This window comes from Aethalodelphis obliquidens, unplaced genomic scaffold (genome assembly GCF_003676395.1).
Source record: "Aethalodelphis obliquidens isolate GAN/ISIS:26980383/991018 unplaced genomic scaffold, ASM367639v1 scaffold101, whole genome shotgun sequence".
Classification (NCBI taxonomy): Eukaryota; Metazoa; Chordata; class Mammalia; order Artiodactyla; family Delphinidae; genus Aethalodelphis; species Aethalodelphis obliquidens.
In genome coordinates, this window is record NW_020838045.1 from 1,155,483 (window position 1) to 1,171,025 (window position 15,543).

The following is a 15,543-nucleotide window of genomic DNA, read 5'->3' on the forward strand; positions in this document are numbered from 1 at the left end:
CTGTATATAGATACTGTATTCTAGTTGGTAAGGTTCTTAGAAGAGTATGGGCTAACAATCTGAAATCAATATACGTGTATACTGGGATTGAGTAAATAAGTATATGGATAGTTGGAGCCAATTTTCTCACAAAGGTAAGCAGGGGGGAAGGCTAGAATGAATCAACGTGATACTAGATTAGAGTTGGAGACATCAGTATGACTCATGTGTACCTTAATATAGATACAAATGGACAGATGTATAAATAATTATAGATATATATGGGTACATGGGCTAGTATACAGACATTTTCTAAGCTCTATCTTCTGAGCGGGCTTAAAAGCAACAAGACTCTAATAGCAAGGGAACAACATGAGTGGGAAAATAAACCTAATACTGTATTATAACCCAAAGTATAAAATAAATACCCATGAGTCTACATTGCTATATATAAGTGACTGAATGAATAAATAAATCAGAGAGAATAGAAAAATCTTATGTAGAGAATAATTCCAAATAATTTATATAGCTACTCCACCCTCAAGGAGGCGGGGCATAACTCCCCACCCCTTAAGTGGGCTGAACATAGTGACTTCTTTCCAAAGGGTACTGTATGGAAAGGAGGAGGAAAGAGTAACTGTACAGTGGAGAAACTTGACAAACACTACCTTAGGTAGGTGAACAAGGTGATATCATCAGTTGTTAAGTCATGTTGATAGTGTGCCCTTGATATAATGTGATGAAAATGGCACTTTATTCCTGAGGCCTTCCTCTTTAGAACCCATAATGCCAGTCTAATCATGAGAAAAATATCAAAGACATCCCGATAGAGGGGACCTTCTGCAAAATACTTGACAAATACTCCCCCAAATTGTCAAGATCATCAAAAATAAGGAAAGTCTGATAAACTGTCACAGTCTAGAAGAGCCTAAGAGAAGTGATGTCTAAATGCAATGTGCTATTGTGGGTGGGATCTTGGTCCAGAAAAAGGACATTAGGAAAAAAATGAAGGAAAACTGAATGAAGTATGGACTTTTGCTACTAGTAAGGTATCAATATTGGTTCAATAGTTGTGACAAATTTATCATACTAATGTAAGATATTAAGAATAGGGGAGAGTGAGTGCTGTGTATAAGGGAACTCTCTGTACTACCTTTGCAACTTTTCTGTAATTAGAAAACTATTGAAAATGTTGAGAATAGCTAACACAGAATTTAATTTTAATGTTTAATTCAATCAATCTGGAGTTATTACAACAACTTGGACATCACATATCAACTCCAGTCATTTTTTTAATTTATTTTTTTTACAGTAGGTCTTTGTTGGTTATCTATTTTAAGCATAGCAGTGTGTACATGTCAATCCCAAACTCCCAATCTGCACCATTTGCAATGATTCTCTCCACCCAGTCTGCAAAATGTTTACATACCTGGTGCCAGCTGTCTACCCCAGAGGGTATCTGGTGGCAACATAGACTACCGAATACACGTTTGCCTTATGGCTGCAAAGAACTCAGGAACCAAGGGAGGCAGTCTAAGGTGGGGATAGCATCTAGATTATTTTTTAATGTTCTAGCCCCAACTTCAGTGCTGGAAGGGCTCTGTACACAGAAGAAATAGCTTTTGTCATCAGGCATCAAGAGAGCTTTCAGCCCTGGTACACTGGCAAGGATGCACAGAACCACCAGAGTAGTGAAGAGATGTAGGTTTCCCAGAATTCATTAATATTATCACTGCCTGACAGGGGGGGAGCTATCTATACTCTGCCTGACTGACAGTGAGCAGGGGAGATTCTAAGGTAGGGAGGGGTATCAGGCAAGCCTCTGGTCCTTTCATCCAGTAGATCTACCCACTCAGATGGCTTTACAACTTTAAGCTGGTAATGATTCATAGATTTTCTAAGCTTTTTCATGGAAGTTGGCCAGGACCCTCCAAGATTCCCCATGTTCTGTCCTTCTGTTTCCTTTTCCACTATCTGCCGAGCTCTGAATTCAGAACCCTGACTGCCAGCCTGCCCTGGGCTATCAGGACTTGGTTTAGTATGTGGCCTCTCTCATGGATTCTGGAAATTTCTTTACTCCCCAGGCCTCCTGGTGCTCCTTACTAGTTGAGGATATCCTGTCTAGACTCTTCCTGGAGATCTAGTCATTCTAACCAAATCCTTGCTTCTTAAAGTAATTGAAAAGAATCTTATTGACATAGAGTTTTAAAACATGTACCCAGAGATATCCCAGTACTCAAGATACCTTACAAAAATTCTGCTTTGTATGGATGAGGAATTAATTAATGAGGAATTATTTTTTGAGTAAAATAATTAGAAAATCGAAATACAAAATAAAATAACATTGAGGATATATATTCACATAAAAGATTGATCAACATTTAAAGTTGATCAAACAAAATGCTTGTGAGTTTATGATATTTATATACATTAATATGTGAGAGTAGAAATTGGTACAGTATTATTGAAACAGAATAGCAGTGATATTCATAAAAATTTACAATCAATACACTATTTCCACTTCAACCCAATGTTCATTTCTATGTCTTTCCATAAGAAAAAATACACATTTGCCCAATAATTTATATTTAACGATGTTGGTATCAGTTCTATTAGTTATAGCAACAAATGGAAAACAACTTATGTGCCCATCAGAAGGAGAATGGTTAATTTAATTATGGCACATACACACTTTAGAATTATTGGGGGTAGTTAAAAGACTGAGATGGATCCATATGTGCTTTCACAGAAAATTCTGCGCTCATTTCGTTAAGTGACAGGGATGAGAGGCAAAACAATATTTATATCATTATCTATGTGTGTTAAAAAACTCACGTTGAATTTTCGTACTATATCTATGTAAGAAAAAAGCCCAGAATATATTTTAATATAATATATAAGCATTGAAAAATTATGGTTACCTGTGAGTAAGGCTGAATTTTGGAGGATGAAATAAGGAATGGGATTTGGATTCATCCATATTTTTGTAGCATCAAGAATATATGCAGTATTTCTATTGTAATTAGTATATTTAAGTAAGACGGACAACAGAAATAATTGTAGCTGTGTGTTATTCAGATAAAGTATCTGTTAGCAGAAATGTAGGACGAAGCCGGAAACCTGAATGACAACACTTCAAAAGTTTCTCTCTCCTACACATAAAGCTTGCCTTGGTTAGCCAGTGTCTCTGCTGTCACGTGACCCAGGGATCCAGGCTGCTTCCACCGTATGGATCCAAATCTCAGCACAGGTTTGCATATTTGCTGCTTAATTGAACAGAAAGCATTGAGGTAGCACACTGTCAAATGCCTTGGTCTGAAAAGGACAAACATTGTTTCTGTTCATATTTCAGTGGCAAGGGTAGTCACAAAACCCTTTCTAATACAAGTGGACTGGACGATACAGTCTTGCAATCTCTCCACAAACAGTTAATGGAGTAGGAGATCATCAGTAAAGTACAACGCTTACAATTTGTATACAAAAGCCCTCTTCATTCTTGGAGAAGTTTCTGAGAAGGCAAAAATTGCCTTGCAACACTCCAACTTTTTCTAGTGTCTGCTATGTGACAAGTGTTTTCAGATACAGGCTCACACCAGTTTCCTAAAGGACACTGTAAATCTCAGCAGGGAAGTGTCGGTCACCTTTTGTCACTAAATAGTACCTTTCTGCACTTACCTTTACAGTAGTCTCAATACACTGAAACTTTTCTTCTTCTTTTTTCTGCGTGGTCAAAAATCACAGCTTGTGAGCCTCTGCTGCCCATCACCTGATGAACATGCCTGAACACTTGTACAGGTGTCTTTAGGCACACTGGAAAACCAGGGTTTTCCTCTTGGGCAGATACAGGCAAGAGTCAGGAAAATGATGGTCAATTTTTTTTTCTTATCAAAGGTGGCATGTCCACCAGGGAGATTATGTTCTATATTGTTGGTAGACTGAATAATTGCTCCATGAAGATGCCCATACCTTATCCCTGAAACCTGTGAATATGTTATGTTACATGGCCAAAGGCACTTTGCAGATGTGGTAAGGTTATGCAAGCGACTTTAAGATAAAGATATTATACTGGAATACCTGGCTGGACCCCAGGTAATCTAATGACATGACCCCTTACAAGCAGAGAACCTTCTCTGGCTTGCTGCAGAAGAGAGATGTGGCAGACAGGGAAGTTCAAGAAATGCCAAGCGTGAGGAAGATTCAAAGTTTAATTGCTGACTCAAAATATATGGGCCCACATGTGAGGACGGGGGAGAGGTCTGGAGAAACTATGGCAGCTCCAGCTGACAGTCAGCAAGAAAACAGGGCCTTGGTCTTATTATCACAAAGAACTGGGTTCTGCCACAACCTGCATGCTTTTGGAAGGAAATTGTTCCCAGAACTCATGAGGAGAGGTCTGGCAGCTGAAAGCTTGACTTGGGCCTTGTGAAACCCAGAACAGAGAAACCAGCAGACGCAACTTGGATTTCTTACCCACAGACATGTGAGAGAATAAATTTGTGTTGTTGTAAACTGCTAAATTTGTGGCAATATGTGGAATACTGGCATAAACTTCTGGAAGGGCTACAGGGTCTGTTAGAATCCAGTCTAGGCAGATGGTTGTGACACAGTGACTTCCTTGGTCCTTCCTCATCTACCATTTAGAAGGGAGGCTTTGGTTCTTTGCCACTTAGTTAAGCTCACTCATCAGTGTACCGATTCAGTGGCCAGTCTCAAATAAGTCAGCAGATTAAATTCTTTTTTCTTTCTAACATTGTCTGCTTTCTAAAACCTTCTAACTTCAGGTTTATCTTGCAAGAACCTGTAGATCCTGTGCCTAATCTACTCACAAGCCAATTTGGAAAAAATTTTGAAAGTGTGGTGGAAGCACCCAGATCAGATGAGCAGACTTCTAAACTTCACCTCCAAAGTAAACAGCAGTGGTTGGGGCTGCTGCTAGAAGAGAGATTCCACAGTCAGGGATGGGACAGATGGGATGTCTGCAGGGAGTTGGAATGCTCTAAATCAGGGGAAAGGTGGGTGATTCTGGGTTTTCTGTTCCACTGGGAGTAGAGTGCAGCCTTATAAAAGGAAGCAGGGGAGAGCTGGACAGCAGGTTAGGATCCAGATGTGGGCATGAGGGCACACTGGGGAAGACCCAGGGGAAGAGCGATGTAATTCGGAAAGGACTGGATCTGGTCCCATGTACCAGCACTGGGTAGAATCAGCCCTAAAAGAACCCTGTGGATAGGGGCAGGAGAACGTTAGGCAAATGCAGGCCATAGATAGTCCTCACTTGGTGTTTAATTCTCATTTTCACTTTATTAATACACCTGGGTTTAGTACATTGGCTGCAGATAACTTCTTTTTTTTATTTCCCGGGAGACATTGTGGAGTAATGAGAAATGAATTAAAAGATAGAAAGTTGGCCTCAGGCTGGGAGGGGTGGAACAGTGTGGGCTCTAGAGGAATTCAGACCAGGGTTCTGGTCCCAGCTCTGTCACTTACAAGCCAGGTGAACTCAGGAAAATTGCAAAACGCTATGAGCCTCAGAGTCTTCATCGGTGAAATGGACTTGATAAGTAGTCCTCTTGCTCTTGCTTCACATATATCATGTAAATAGGAATGTTGGAATGTAACTTATGCAAGACACTGGCACACTCTCTGGCATTTATTGGGTTTTACTAAACTTTAGTTATTACTATAATTATTTTCACCCTAAAACCTACTAACCTCCCCCTCTGGTTTATTTTTTTTTCAATCCAGGAAATATCATAGAATTTGTAGCTCTCTAGGATATGGCATAAGAAATCAGCCAATATGTTGCTTAGCATGTTAAACTAAGTTACTTGCTGTATAAATTTTCTTAGGATATATTATTTATTACTGGTGTGGGGGATCCTACCCAGTTTGATGCAACTCAAAATTCCTGAAATTTGTGTCAAAGGCTATTTCCATCCCTCCCTTATATCTTCCCTTCCATCCAAAACACTTGTGTTTGCAGTTACTTTACCTCCATCACAAATCTAGTTCTAGCTTAGAGTTTACCAAATTACATCCCAGATAACCTAATTAAAATGCCCATCTATTGGATGGACTATGTCTCTCCCAGCCCAAGGCAAAGATTGCCAGCACAGTGGCTTCTGAGCATCCCGCCTCATATAAGTATCACGCTTACTTCTCAGACACTCCATTGTTATCATGTGCACAAATCACCTATTTTTTGGACTGTGTTCCCCCACACTGGAAAAAGAGCACAGGCCCTCTTCCACTTCCGCCCCAGGTGAAGATCGCTCTGCTTTATACATGGTCTTGAAGCAACTGCTAAAAGCAGCTTTTCATTCCAGGCTTTAGTCTCTCAATCTGAGACACATCATCTGAGATTTTAGTCTCTGCCTACCGCTCAAACAAACTCATCTGACCGACCACCCAGCTTAATTAAAATTACCTCCCACTGAAGGGCTTGCAGTTTCCCAAGGTCTCAAACCCCTTTACCATGGGATATTTACATTTCACTACAATTAAAACCCCCAAGTCCTCACACCATCTTTTGACTTGTCATTTTAGTGGTAGGGGATATCTTACAATATTCCTAACGTCATAGCTGCTCCAAGACTTTAAAATTCTACTTTAAAATTCTATGGGCAGGAATGGTTCTTGTTCATCTTAGTATTCCCCATACTAACAGGGAGCTTTGCAAAGATTAGATGCTTAATTATTGTTAAGGGAGAAAAAAGTGGGCCACTGAAAAAGAGGTCTAATTTATTACAATATTATTTCTCCAATATTAATAATAATAAATATTATTATTACAATATTTATTACAATATTATTTTATTTTTATATATATATCATGTTATGAAATAACAGACCAAAAGTGATAAATGAAGCCAAGAATTTATCATCTTTTATTTATTTCTTGACCCCAACTATTACATTGTTGAGTTTTTCACATTTCCAAGGAAATGCCTCGTCTATTGCCATGTTATCTTATTCCAAATTACTAAATAAGGTAGAACTTTTCCAATTAGTTTTACAAAATAATAAAACTCTTACTCTTAAATCTCATTCACAGCCATCAGTGTTTGAGCAACATCACTCATAGATTTGGATTATGAAGCTACTTAAACCTTCTACTACAAGGAACAATATTTAAAAAAATTATCCAAGTTACTACATAGAACAGAAACACAAATATATGTTATACACTATGTTGTCTGCAGCCCCACCCCAACCTTCTACTACTTAGAATGTGGACTTCTCTTTTTAACAACAAAGTGAAGAATCTGCCTCAGACTCTATTGGGGTGGGAGGAGCTGCTGGCTATGGCCCTGGAGCGCATGCTGGCCAGGGCAGCAGTGCCAGCCCTGGCTGCAGCCCTGGCTCGGGCTCTCTCTCCCTCATCTCTCAAAGCCCCTTCATACCAGGATGGGAAGGCCCTGGGGACCGTATCATGGATCTTGGCCACAAACTCCAGCACTTTCATCTTCCCGGTTTCAGTGTGGGCTCTTGGGCCCCACAGAAACTCATAGCACAGAGGATCGCTGTTGGGCACCTGGCGGTAATCCAGGTACCTTTCCCGCACTAAATCTTTGGTGATAAGCTTCCTGGGCTCCCCAAAAATGAAGTGCTTCCTCCCCTCATATAACCCCATCCCATTCAATATTTGCCAGACTTGCTCCTCAGTGGCACAAGTGCCCTTAGTCAAGATCACACCCAGAACAGCCATCAACAGGCCTGTCTTGGGAACCTCTTTATCATCGCTCAGGTTTGCATCATAGCTTGGTTCTGGCTTGTTGACAAGGACATAGATGTGCCAGTAGGGATCCACTTCCTTCAGGTCAAGGCCAAAGATCATTTCCAGGTGCTCAGAAGCTCTCTTGAGGATCTCAAGGAAGTGATTCCTATAAATCTGGATTATATTTCTCAGCATATCTGCCTTGGTAATAGGCTCTTTCATTTGATGCTTGTACAACAGGTAGTACACCAGTATAACCACCTTCTCATCCATATGGCCTCTGTAGATGGGCTCAGTGTATGAAACAGCTCTGGCTCTCTGACCCTGTGGATTGCAACATGACCAAGCAATAGGTGAGTTTTGGGAAATAGCTTTGCAATGAGGAAGAAGACGGGATCTCTTCTCCCACTTTCACAGTGGCCTGAGCACCTACCAGATCCTTGGGCTCGTCTAGGGCCTGGCAGCGTTTTTCTCAGGCACAGAGCTTACTCTTCTGACCCCGAGGCATGATGACTTTCAACAAAAGCAGCAGGCAAGTGGCGGGTGACTCAGTGACCTAAAGGAAAGAGGATGAGATTGCTGGGCCACTTCAACAGGGAGATAGATACAGGCTTGGCCTCTACTGAAGGCCGTCTCTGTAGGTTTCCTTGAGGGCACTGTTCTAGGAGCCCACAAAGTTCCTATTCTCTAATTTGCCTCTTCCCTGAGGACCCTGTGGAAATAACTAGGGTGTACCTTAGCTCCTACCTACCAAATCTGCCTGGGGCTCACTGGGGCTTAGAGCAGTGGCTCTGTTCCGAGTTAACGAACAGAGTGTCATCACTTCACTTTTGGCAAGCCCTGGGGTTCCTGTGCTCTGCTGGTCTGATGCTGACCCCTCATTTCAAAGTCCTTATCACTCTGAGACCCCAGAGATGGAAATGAGCAGAACTTCATTATACCACACTTGCCTGGGAGTGCACAGGGAAGAGAACGCAGAGCTCCGTGCGACCCTCTCTATCCTTGGATGATTAGCCGTGTCAGTCGTCACTCAGTGCCCTCACTTTCGCTTCTGGTAGGGCCTAGGACTCCTCCCTCTGCTGACAGGAGACCTATGCTCTCAGAGCAAGGCCCTCAAATCCTGAAAGTTCTGAGGAGGAGGTTAGGGAGGCCTCAGTCTAACCTATCTGCCCCAGGTACCCTCGGGGCTAATGGCATGGATAGGATTCTCTGTGACCCCCACTGTTCTGAGGCAGGTGGTCCCCCCGGCCCTCACTCGGGATCCTCACACTGACGGTTGGAAAAGCTTGGATTCCCTCCCTTTAATGACCATGAGGCTGCTGTCTCAGACCAGACTTCGTCTTGCTCAGAGTGCCCGAGGAGCACACGAGGGGATGCCTCGGCCTCACCCCTTACGGGAGGCTGCTTAGGGCTGACGGCGGTGGTGGGGCTTTGCAAGGCCCCCTTTGTCGGGGGTGGGAGTTCCCCAAGACCTCACTCGGCGCCCTCGCTGTAACAGGCCGCGGGGCCTGGGAGCACCTCCCCCTGACGCCATGCCATCCTCCTCCCATTCTCGAGTGTTCATTCCCCCCGGAACACCAAGAGACAGATGTCGCCTCTACCCCCATTAGGGCCTGGGACCCGACTCGCTGTTGGTCTGAAGCTGACACCCTGCTCTGCCCTCATCCCCTCAGGGGAAATTTCAAAAATACTTAACAGGTCGTTCGGTCAGATGATTGCCATCCAGGTTCTCTCAGGGCTGAGAGCAGGGTGGAACTCTCTGGGGACACCTTTAATCTGGACTGGCCAGTCCCCTCAATCCCGACTCTGGGTCTTTACCGTAATTCCACACAGAGCCTGGAGCTTTTCCCTGGACTGACGTGATGCTGCCTCCTCAGACACCACAGGCAGAAGTTGGCCCACGTCACATCCTTACCCCTACCTAGGCCCCTCGCCGCAGCCGGCAAAAGGGGTTTGGGCTCTGCGAGGCCACCTATGCGCTGGAGTGGGTGGTTCCCTCAGACTTTGCCCAGGGTCCTTGCCTTTACTCCTTTAGGGCCTGGGACTCGTCCCTCTGCTAGTTTGAAGCTGACACCCTGGTCCCACCGCCCTCACCTGCCTTAGGCCTCTCAGAGGGAATTTAGAAGGTTCTCAGAGGTTGCTACATTCCTGCTTGGTTTCTTTAAGGGCTGATAGCAGGAGCGGGGCTCTCTGGGAGCCTCTCTAGTCCGCGACGGGCGGTACCCTCACATCTAACTCAGGATCTTTCCTGTAATTCCAGGCACAGCCCAGAGTGCCTCCCTTAGCGTACAAGACACCGCTCCCCTCAGACCTATGCCTTCACTTCCCTGAGACCCCAAGGCAGATATCAGAGTGCACCACTTCCGGCCAGCTTTGCCTGGGGTCTCCCAGGACTGACATGGGGCGAGGGGGCGGGGTTCTATGGGTTCAACTTTGTTGTACGGGTGGGGATTCCCTTGGAATTCACATAGGGTTTTTTTTTTTTTTAATTCCTGCCTGATCCTGTGTATCCTCCCTCTGGTTAACTAGACTGAAACCAAGGCCCTCCATACATCGCTCTCCAGGTTTCAAAGGGTGAGGTGAAGGGACTTCTTGAGCCTCATAGCCATACCGGGGTTTCCCAGAGCTGACACCAGGAGCAGGCCACTCTGCTGCCCACATGTTCTGGGGTTCCTTCAGAATCAAACAGAATTCTCATGTTTACTTCTGTTAGTGCCTGGGACCCACTCTCCATTGAGCTGACACTCAGGTCCAATGCCCCCAACTTTCTGAGTCCCCAGAGGGGAAATGCAGAAGGCACTACTTTAGGAAATCCCTGCACAGAACTTGCCAGGACTGAAAGCAGGGGTGAGGCCCTGGGGTCCACTCTTCTGGGGTGCGGGGTCCCCTCAAACTAAATCAGGGACCTTACCTAAACGCCAAGCAAGACAGGAACTCTTCCCTCTGCTGACCTGATGCTGCCCACCTCAGATCAAAGTGTTCACATCCCTTAGACACCAGAGACAGAATTCAAGGGAAGCCATTTCCAGCCACGCTTTCTGGAGCTTCCCAAGGCTGACAACAGGGATGGGCCTCTGTATGGCACCATCTGTTCTGGAATGGCTGGTCCCTCTGACCTCATTCAGAGTCCTCACCTTTAATTTTGTTAGGGCCTGGGTTTCCTCCATCGGCCAGCCTGAAACTGACAGGCTGGTCCACTGTCCTCACTTCAGAGTTTGATTTTACTATATTTACTACAGATCACTGTGATGATTTCAGGAATGGCTGGCACAGAATTTTCTTTTTTTACTTTTAATTCAATCAAGTTAAACCATAAGAGTTATTACCATAAGAGAGATATAGCTTTGGATTCCACATATATCTGTCATCCACCGTCCATTTAACAAGGAACTACACAAACTACATGGTTCTCCATCTACCCTGTAAATGTTTGCATTGTGGACCAGCCCCCTACTCCAGTCAGTATCTGGTAGCAACACAGACCACCAAACAGAGCCAAAGTACTTCTGCCCTCTGGTGTGCAAAGAAATCAGGAACCATGGAGGCAGTCCAAGCTGGGGATAACACCAGAGTTGTTTTTCAAGGCATGTCTATACTCAGCCCTTTATTCCCAGAGTCACTGAGGTAATTAGCCTTAGGGAATTCCTCCTCCAGTTTCCCCCTCCTTGCAGCTGCACACCCCCTTCTACTCATTAGTAATACTTGCCCAGTTAAAACCTGACCTGGATCACCAACCAATTCCATCCACTTGCATAGCTTCAGCCTCAGCAGTAGGAGGGCCACATACATGGGGAGAAATAGTCGTCTCCCTCAGGCATCAAGACAGCTCTCGGCCCTGGTACACTGGCAAGGGTGCACGGAACCACCAGAGTAGTGAAGAGATGTACCCTCCCAGAATCCGTGATCAGCTAGCTATACTCTGCCTGACATTGGGGAGGGGCATTCTCAGGCGTGCCTCTGGTACTTTGATCCAGCAGACCTTCCCACTCAGACCACTCTACAACTTCAGGGTGGTAATGATGATCCAGAGATTCTCTAGCCTTTCCATGTAAGCTGTCCAGTACCCTCCACCAGATTCTCCACCTTCTCTCCTCCTTGTACCTTTTCCATCTTTTGCTGAAGTCTGTATACAGGTCCCCGACTTCCAGCTGCGCTAGGCTCTCTGGACTTGTTTCAATATTTGATCTCTCTCATGGATTCTGGAAATTACTCCCCCCATCCCCCCATCACCCCATCACCCCTCCCAACATCCTCCTGTTGTCCCTCACTTAGTGATGTTTTCCTGTCCAGGCTCATTTCCTGGCACCTGATCATTCTGCCAGATCCTTGCTTCTCAAAGTAAAGGGAACATTTACTTGACTTATCAGAATTCTTAAAGCGTGCACCTAGGGCAATCGTGGTACTTAAGATATCACTGAAGAAACTCTGCTTTATATGGGTGAAGGACTAAATTAATTTTCTGCTCAATCTATTTAGAAAATAGGGAAATACAAATTAAAATGACAGTGAGATGATATATTTTCAATCAAAAGTTTGACCAAAATTTAAAAGTTTGATAAAATACCAATGAGAGCTTAATTTATTCACATACATAAATATGTGAGAAGATAATTTAGTATAGCATTCTTGGAACAGAATATCACCAATATTCATAAAAATTTACTATCATCACACTCCTTCCACTTTAATCTAATTGCACTTTTGTACATCTTTCCTATGATAAAACATGCACATTTGCCCGAGAATTGATGTTCGATGATGTTGATGTCAGTTCTGTTAATCATAGCAGCAAATGAGAAACAACTTGTGTGTCTGTCAGGAAGAGAATGGTTAAATTAATTACAACACATACACACTTTAGAATTCTAGGGCATAGTTAAAAGAGTGACACGATCTATGTATGTTCTCACGGAAAGATCCTGCATTCATTTTATTCAGTGACAAGGGCAAAAGCCAGAACAATAGTGTTATGCATGTATTTTAAAAACTCACAGTGTATATTTCTAGCACAGGTATGTAAGACTAGGCCTGGAATAAATGCTAAAATACTACACAGAAGAATTTTTAATGCAGTTACCTCTGGGCAAGGATGAATTTTGGAGGAACATGGTAAGGAAGAGGAATTGGGATTTCTTCCTATTGTTAGAATGTTTTGGAAACAAGAATATATGTCCTATTTCCTTTTTGGTTAAGGTATTTAAATAAAAATAACAGAAAGAGTAGGTATGTATTATTCAGATAAAGATTTTTATGAGATGTGATGGGAGAAGTCTGATTTCTGAATGGCTTAACATAACAAAATGTTATTTCTTATGCACATAAAATCTGATGGGTGCTGGCAGGAGGTGGTGGTGTCTACACTGTCAGGTGACTCAGGGATCCAGGCTGCTTCCATCATGAGCTTCCACATCTCAACACAGGCTCTCCGCGTTTGCTGCTGAATGAAACACGAAGCATGGAGTTGACATACTGGTTCTCAAATACCTGGGTCTGGAGGTGACAAGCATGCTTCTGCTCATATTTCAGTGTCATGGATAATCACATGACCCTTCTTAGCTACAAGTGGTTGCGCGTGTAGTCTCCATATGAACTACAAGGATGGAGAGTAGGACACGAAGTGAATGAGCACTTGTAGACGTTCCCATTAACTGTCACACAGTAGTTGCTCAAAAAAGAGCAACTATTAAAATTTGTTATGACATTAGCCCTCATCATTCCTGGAGGATTTTCTGGGAAGATCAAATTTCCTTGCAATTCAACAACTTTTTCTAGTGCCAGTATGTGACCTGTGTTTTTCAAATACAGGGTCACCTCAGCTTTCAAAAGGATCTCATAAATCTCAGCAGGGAGGATGCACCCTTCTTCATTCTTAGCACCATTCTACACTGACCTTTTCAGTAACCTCTATAATCTCAATACACTGAGATTTTTCTTCTTCCTTCTGCTGCATGAAAAAATCATAGTTGTGAGTCTCTGCTATTCACCACCTGTTGAACATGCCTGAACACTTGTACAGATGTCTCTAGGCACACTGGAAAAGCAGGGTTTTCCTCTGGAGCAGATACAGACAAGACTCAGGAAAATGATGGTCAATTTCTTTTTCTTATTAAAGCTGGCATCTCCACCAAGGAGACATATTCTACCTCAGTGGTAGACTCAATAGTCATTCCACATAATGCCCATAGCTTTATCTCTGAAATTTGTGAATATGTCATGTTACATAGCCAAAGGCACCTAGTGTATGTAATTAAAATTATGGAATGGACCTTAAAATAGGGAGGTTATACTGAATTATCTGGGTGGGCCCAATCAAACAACATGAGGCCTTACAAGCAAAGAACTTTTCTCTGGCTGGATGCAGAAGAGAGATGCAGCAGAGGGGAAAGTAGGAGCTTCCACAAGAGACAGATGCAATGTGCTGTTTCAGAAGCAGGGGCCCATTTGCAAGGACTGAAGGAAGGCCTAGAGGAACTATGGCATCTCCGGCTGACAGTCTGCAAGGAAACGGCCTCAGTCTTATAACCACAAAGAACTGAATTCTTCATAGAACTGGATTCTGAGAGCAACCTGAGTAAGAGTGGAATGCAATTCTTCTCAGCACCTACCAATGAGAACCCAGTCTCCAACAGCTTGTTTTGGGCTTTGTGTAGCCCTGAACAAAGAAAACAGCATAGCCAACCCATATATCCCATCTACAGAAATGTGAGAATAAATGTGTGTTGTTGTAAGTCCCTTAATTTATGGCAATTTGTTTGTCAGCAATAGAAAAATACTAAATCCTCCTAAAAACCTGAGTTCTTAGGAATCCAGCCTCTGCAGATGGTTGTGACACAGCGATTTCCTTGGTCCTTCCTCATCTACCACTTAGGAAAGAAGCTTTGGTTCTTGGCCACTTAGTTAAGCTCACTCTTCAGTGTATGGATTCAGTGGTCAGTCTCAAATAAATCCCAAGTTAAATTCTCCTTTCTTACTAACCTCATCTGCTTTCTAAAATCTCTTCCCTAACTTCAGGGTTATCTTCCAATAACCCGTAGATCCTGTGCCAAACCAGACTCTACTCACAGGCCAATTTGGAAAAAACTTTGAGTGTAGGGGAAGGGCCCAGAGCAGATGAGCAGACGTCTAAACTTCACTGCCAAAGTGAACAACCACATGGACGGGGCTATTGTTATCAGAGGGATTCCATAGTCAAGGATGGGACAGACAGGGGACATCTGTGGGGATTGGGAGGCTCTAAATCAGGGGAGAGGCAGGTGATTCGGGGCTTTTTTTTCCACTGGGAGCAGATAGCAGCCTTAAGAAAGGAAACTAGACAGCAAGTCAGGATCTAGATTGTGACAGGAGGAAGACCCAGGCCAAGAGTGATATATTTCTGGAAGTGCTGGATTAGGGCAGAGTCAGATCTCAAGGATCTCTGGGGGTAGGGGCAGGAGGAGCCTAGGTAAACTAAGCTCACAGCCTATCCTGAATTGTTTTTAATTCTCATTTTAATTTTTACTTATTATACCTGGCGTTAGTACATTGGCAACAGGGTCCTTCATTTCATTGCCTAAAAGACATTGTGGAGTGTTGAGAGTAGAACTGAATTAAGCGACAGAGCAACTGCTTTATTCAAGGAGTGGAACAGTGAGAGCCCTAAATGAATTCAGACCAGAGGTCTAGTCCCAGTTCTGACACTCATGAGCCATGTGAAGTCAGGAAAATTGCGAAGCTCTGTGAGGCTTTTCTATGAAGTGAGTTTGATAAGCCTTGCTGTGTAGGACTCCTGGGATGTATGTAATGTATGAAAGCACCAGGCACAGTGTCTGGCAAGTATTGAGTCTTTTCATGATTTGCAGTTATTACTGTTA

The 15,543-nt window shown here is 43.4% G+C and overlaps 1 protein-coding gene across 1 annotated transcript; it reads right to left on the reverse strand.

Moving 5' to 3' along the window:
- Positions 1-7,246: 7,246 nt before the first annotated feature.
- LOC113614662 (melanoma-associated antigen B10-like) lies at positions 7,247-8,513 on the reverse strand. The gene is made up of 2 exons (XM_027096337.1): positions 8,445-8,513; positions 7,247-8,017 (listed from the first exon to the last, which is right to left on the reverse strand). The coding sequence occupies exons 1-2, from the start codon at positions 8,511-8,513 to the stop codon at positions 7,247-7,249; spliced, it is 840 nt and encodes a 279-aa protein (XP_026952138.1).
- Positions 8,514-15,543: the final 7,030 nt, after the last annotated feature.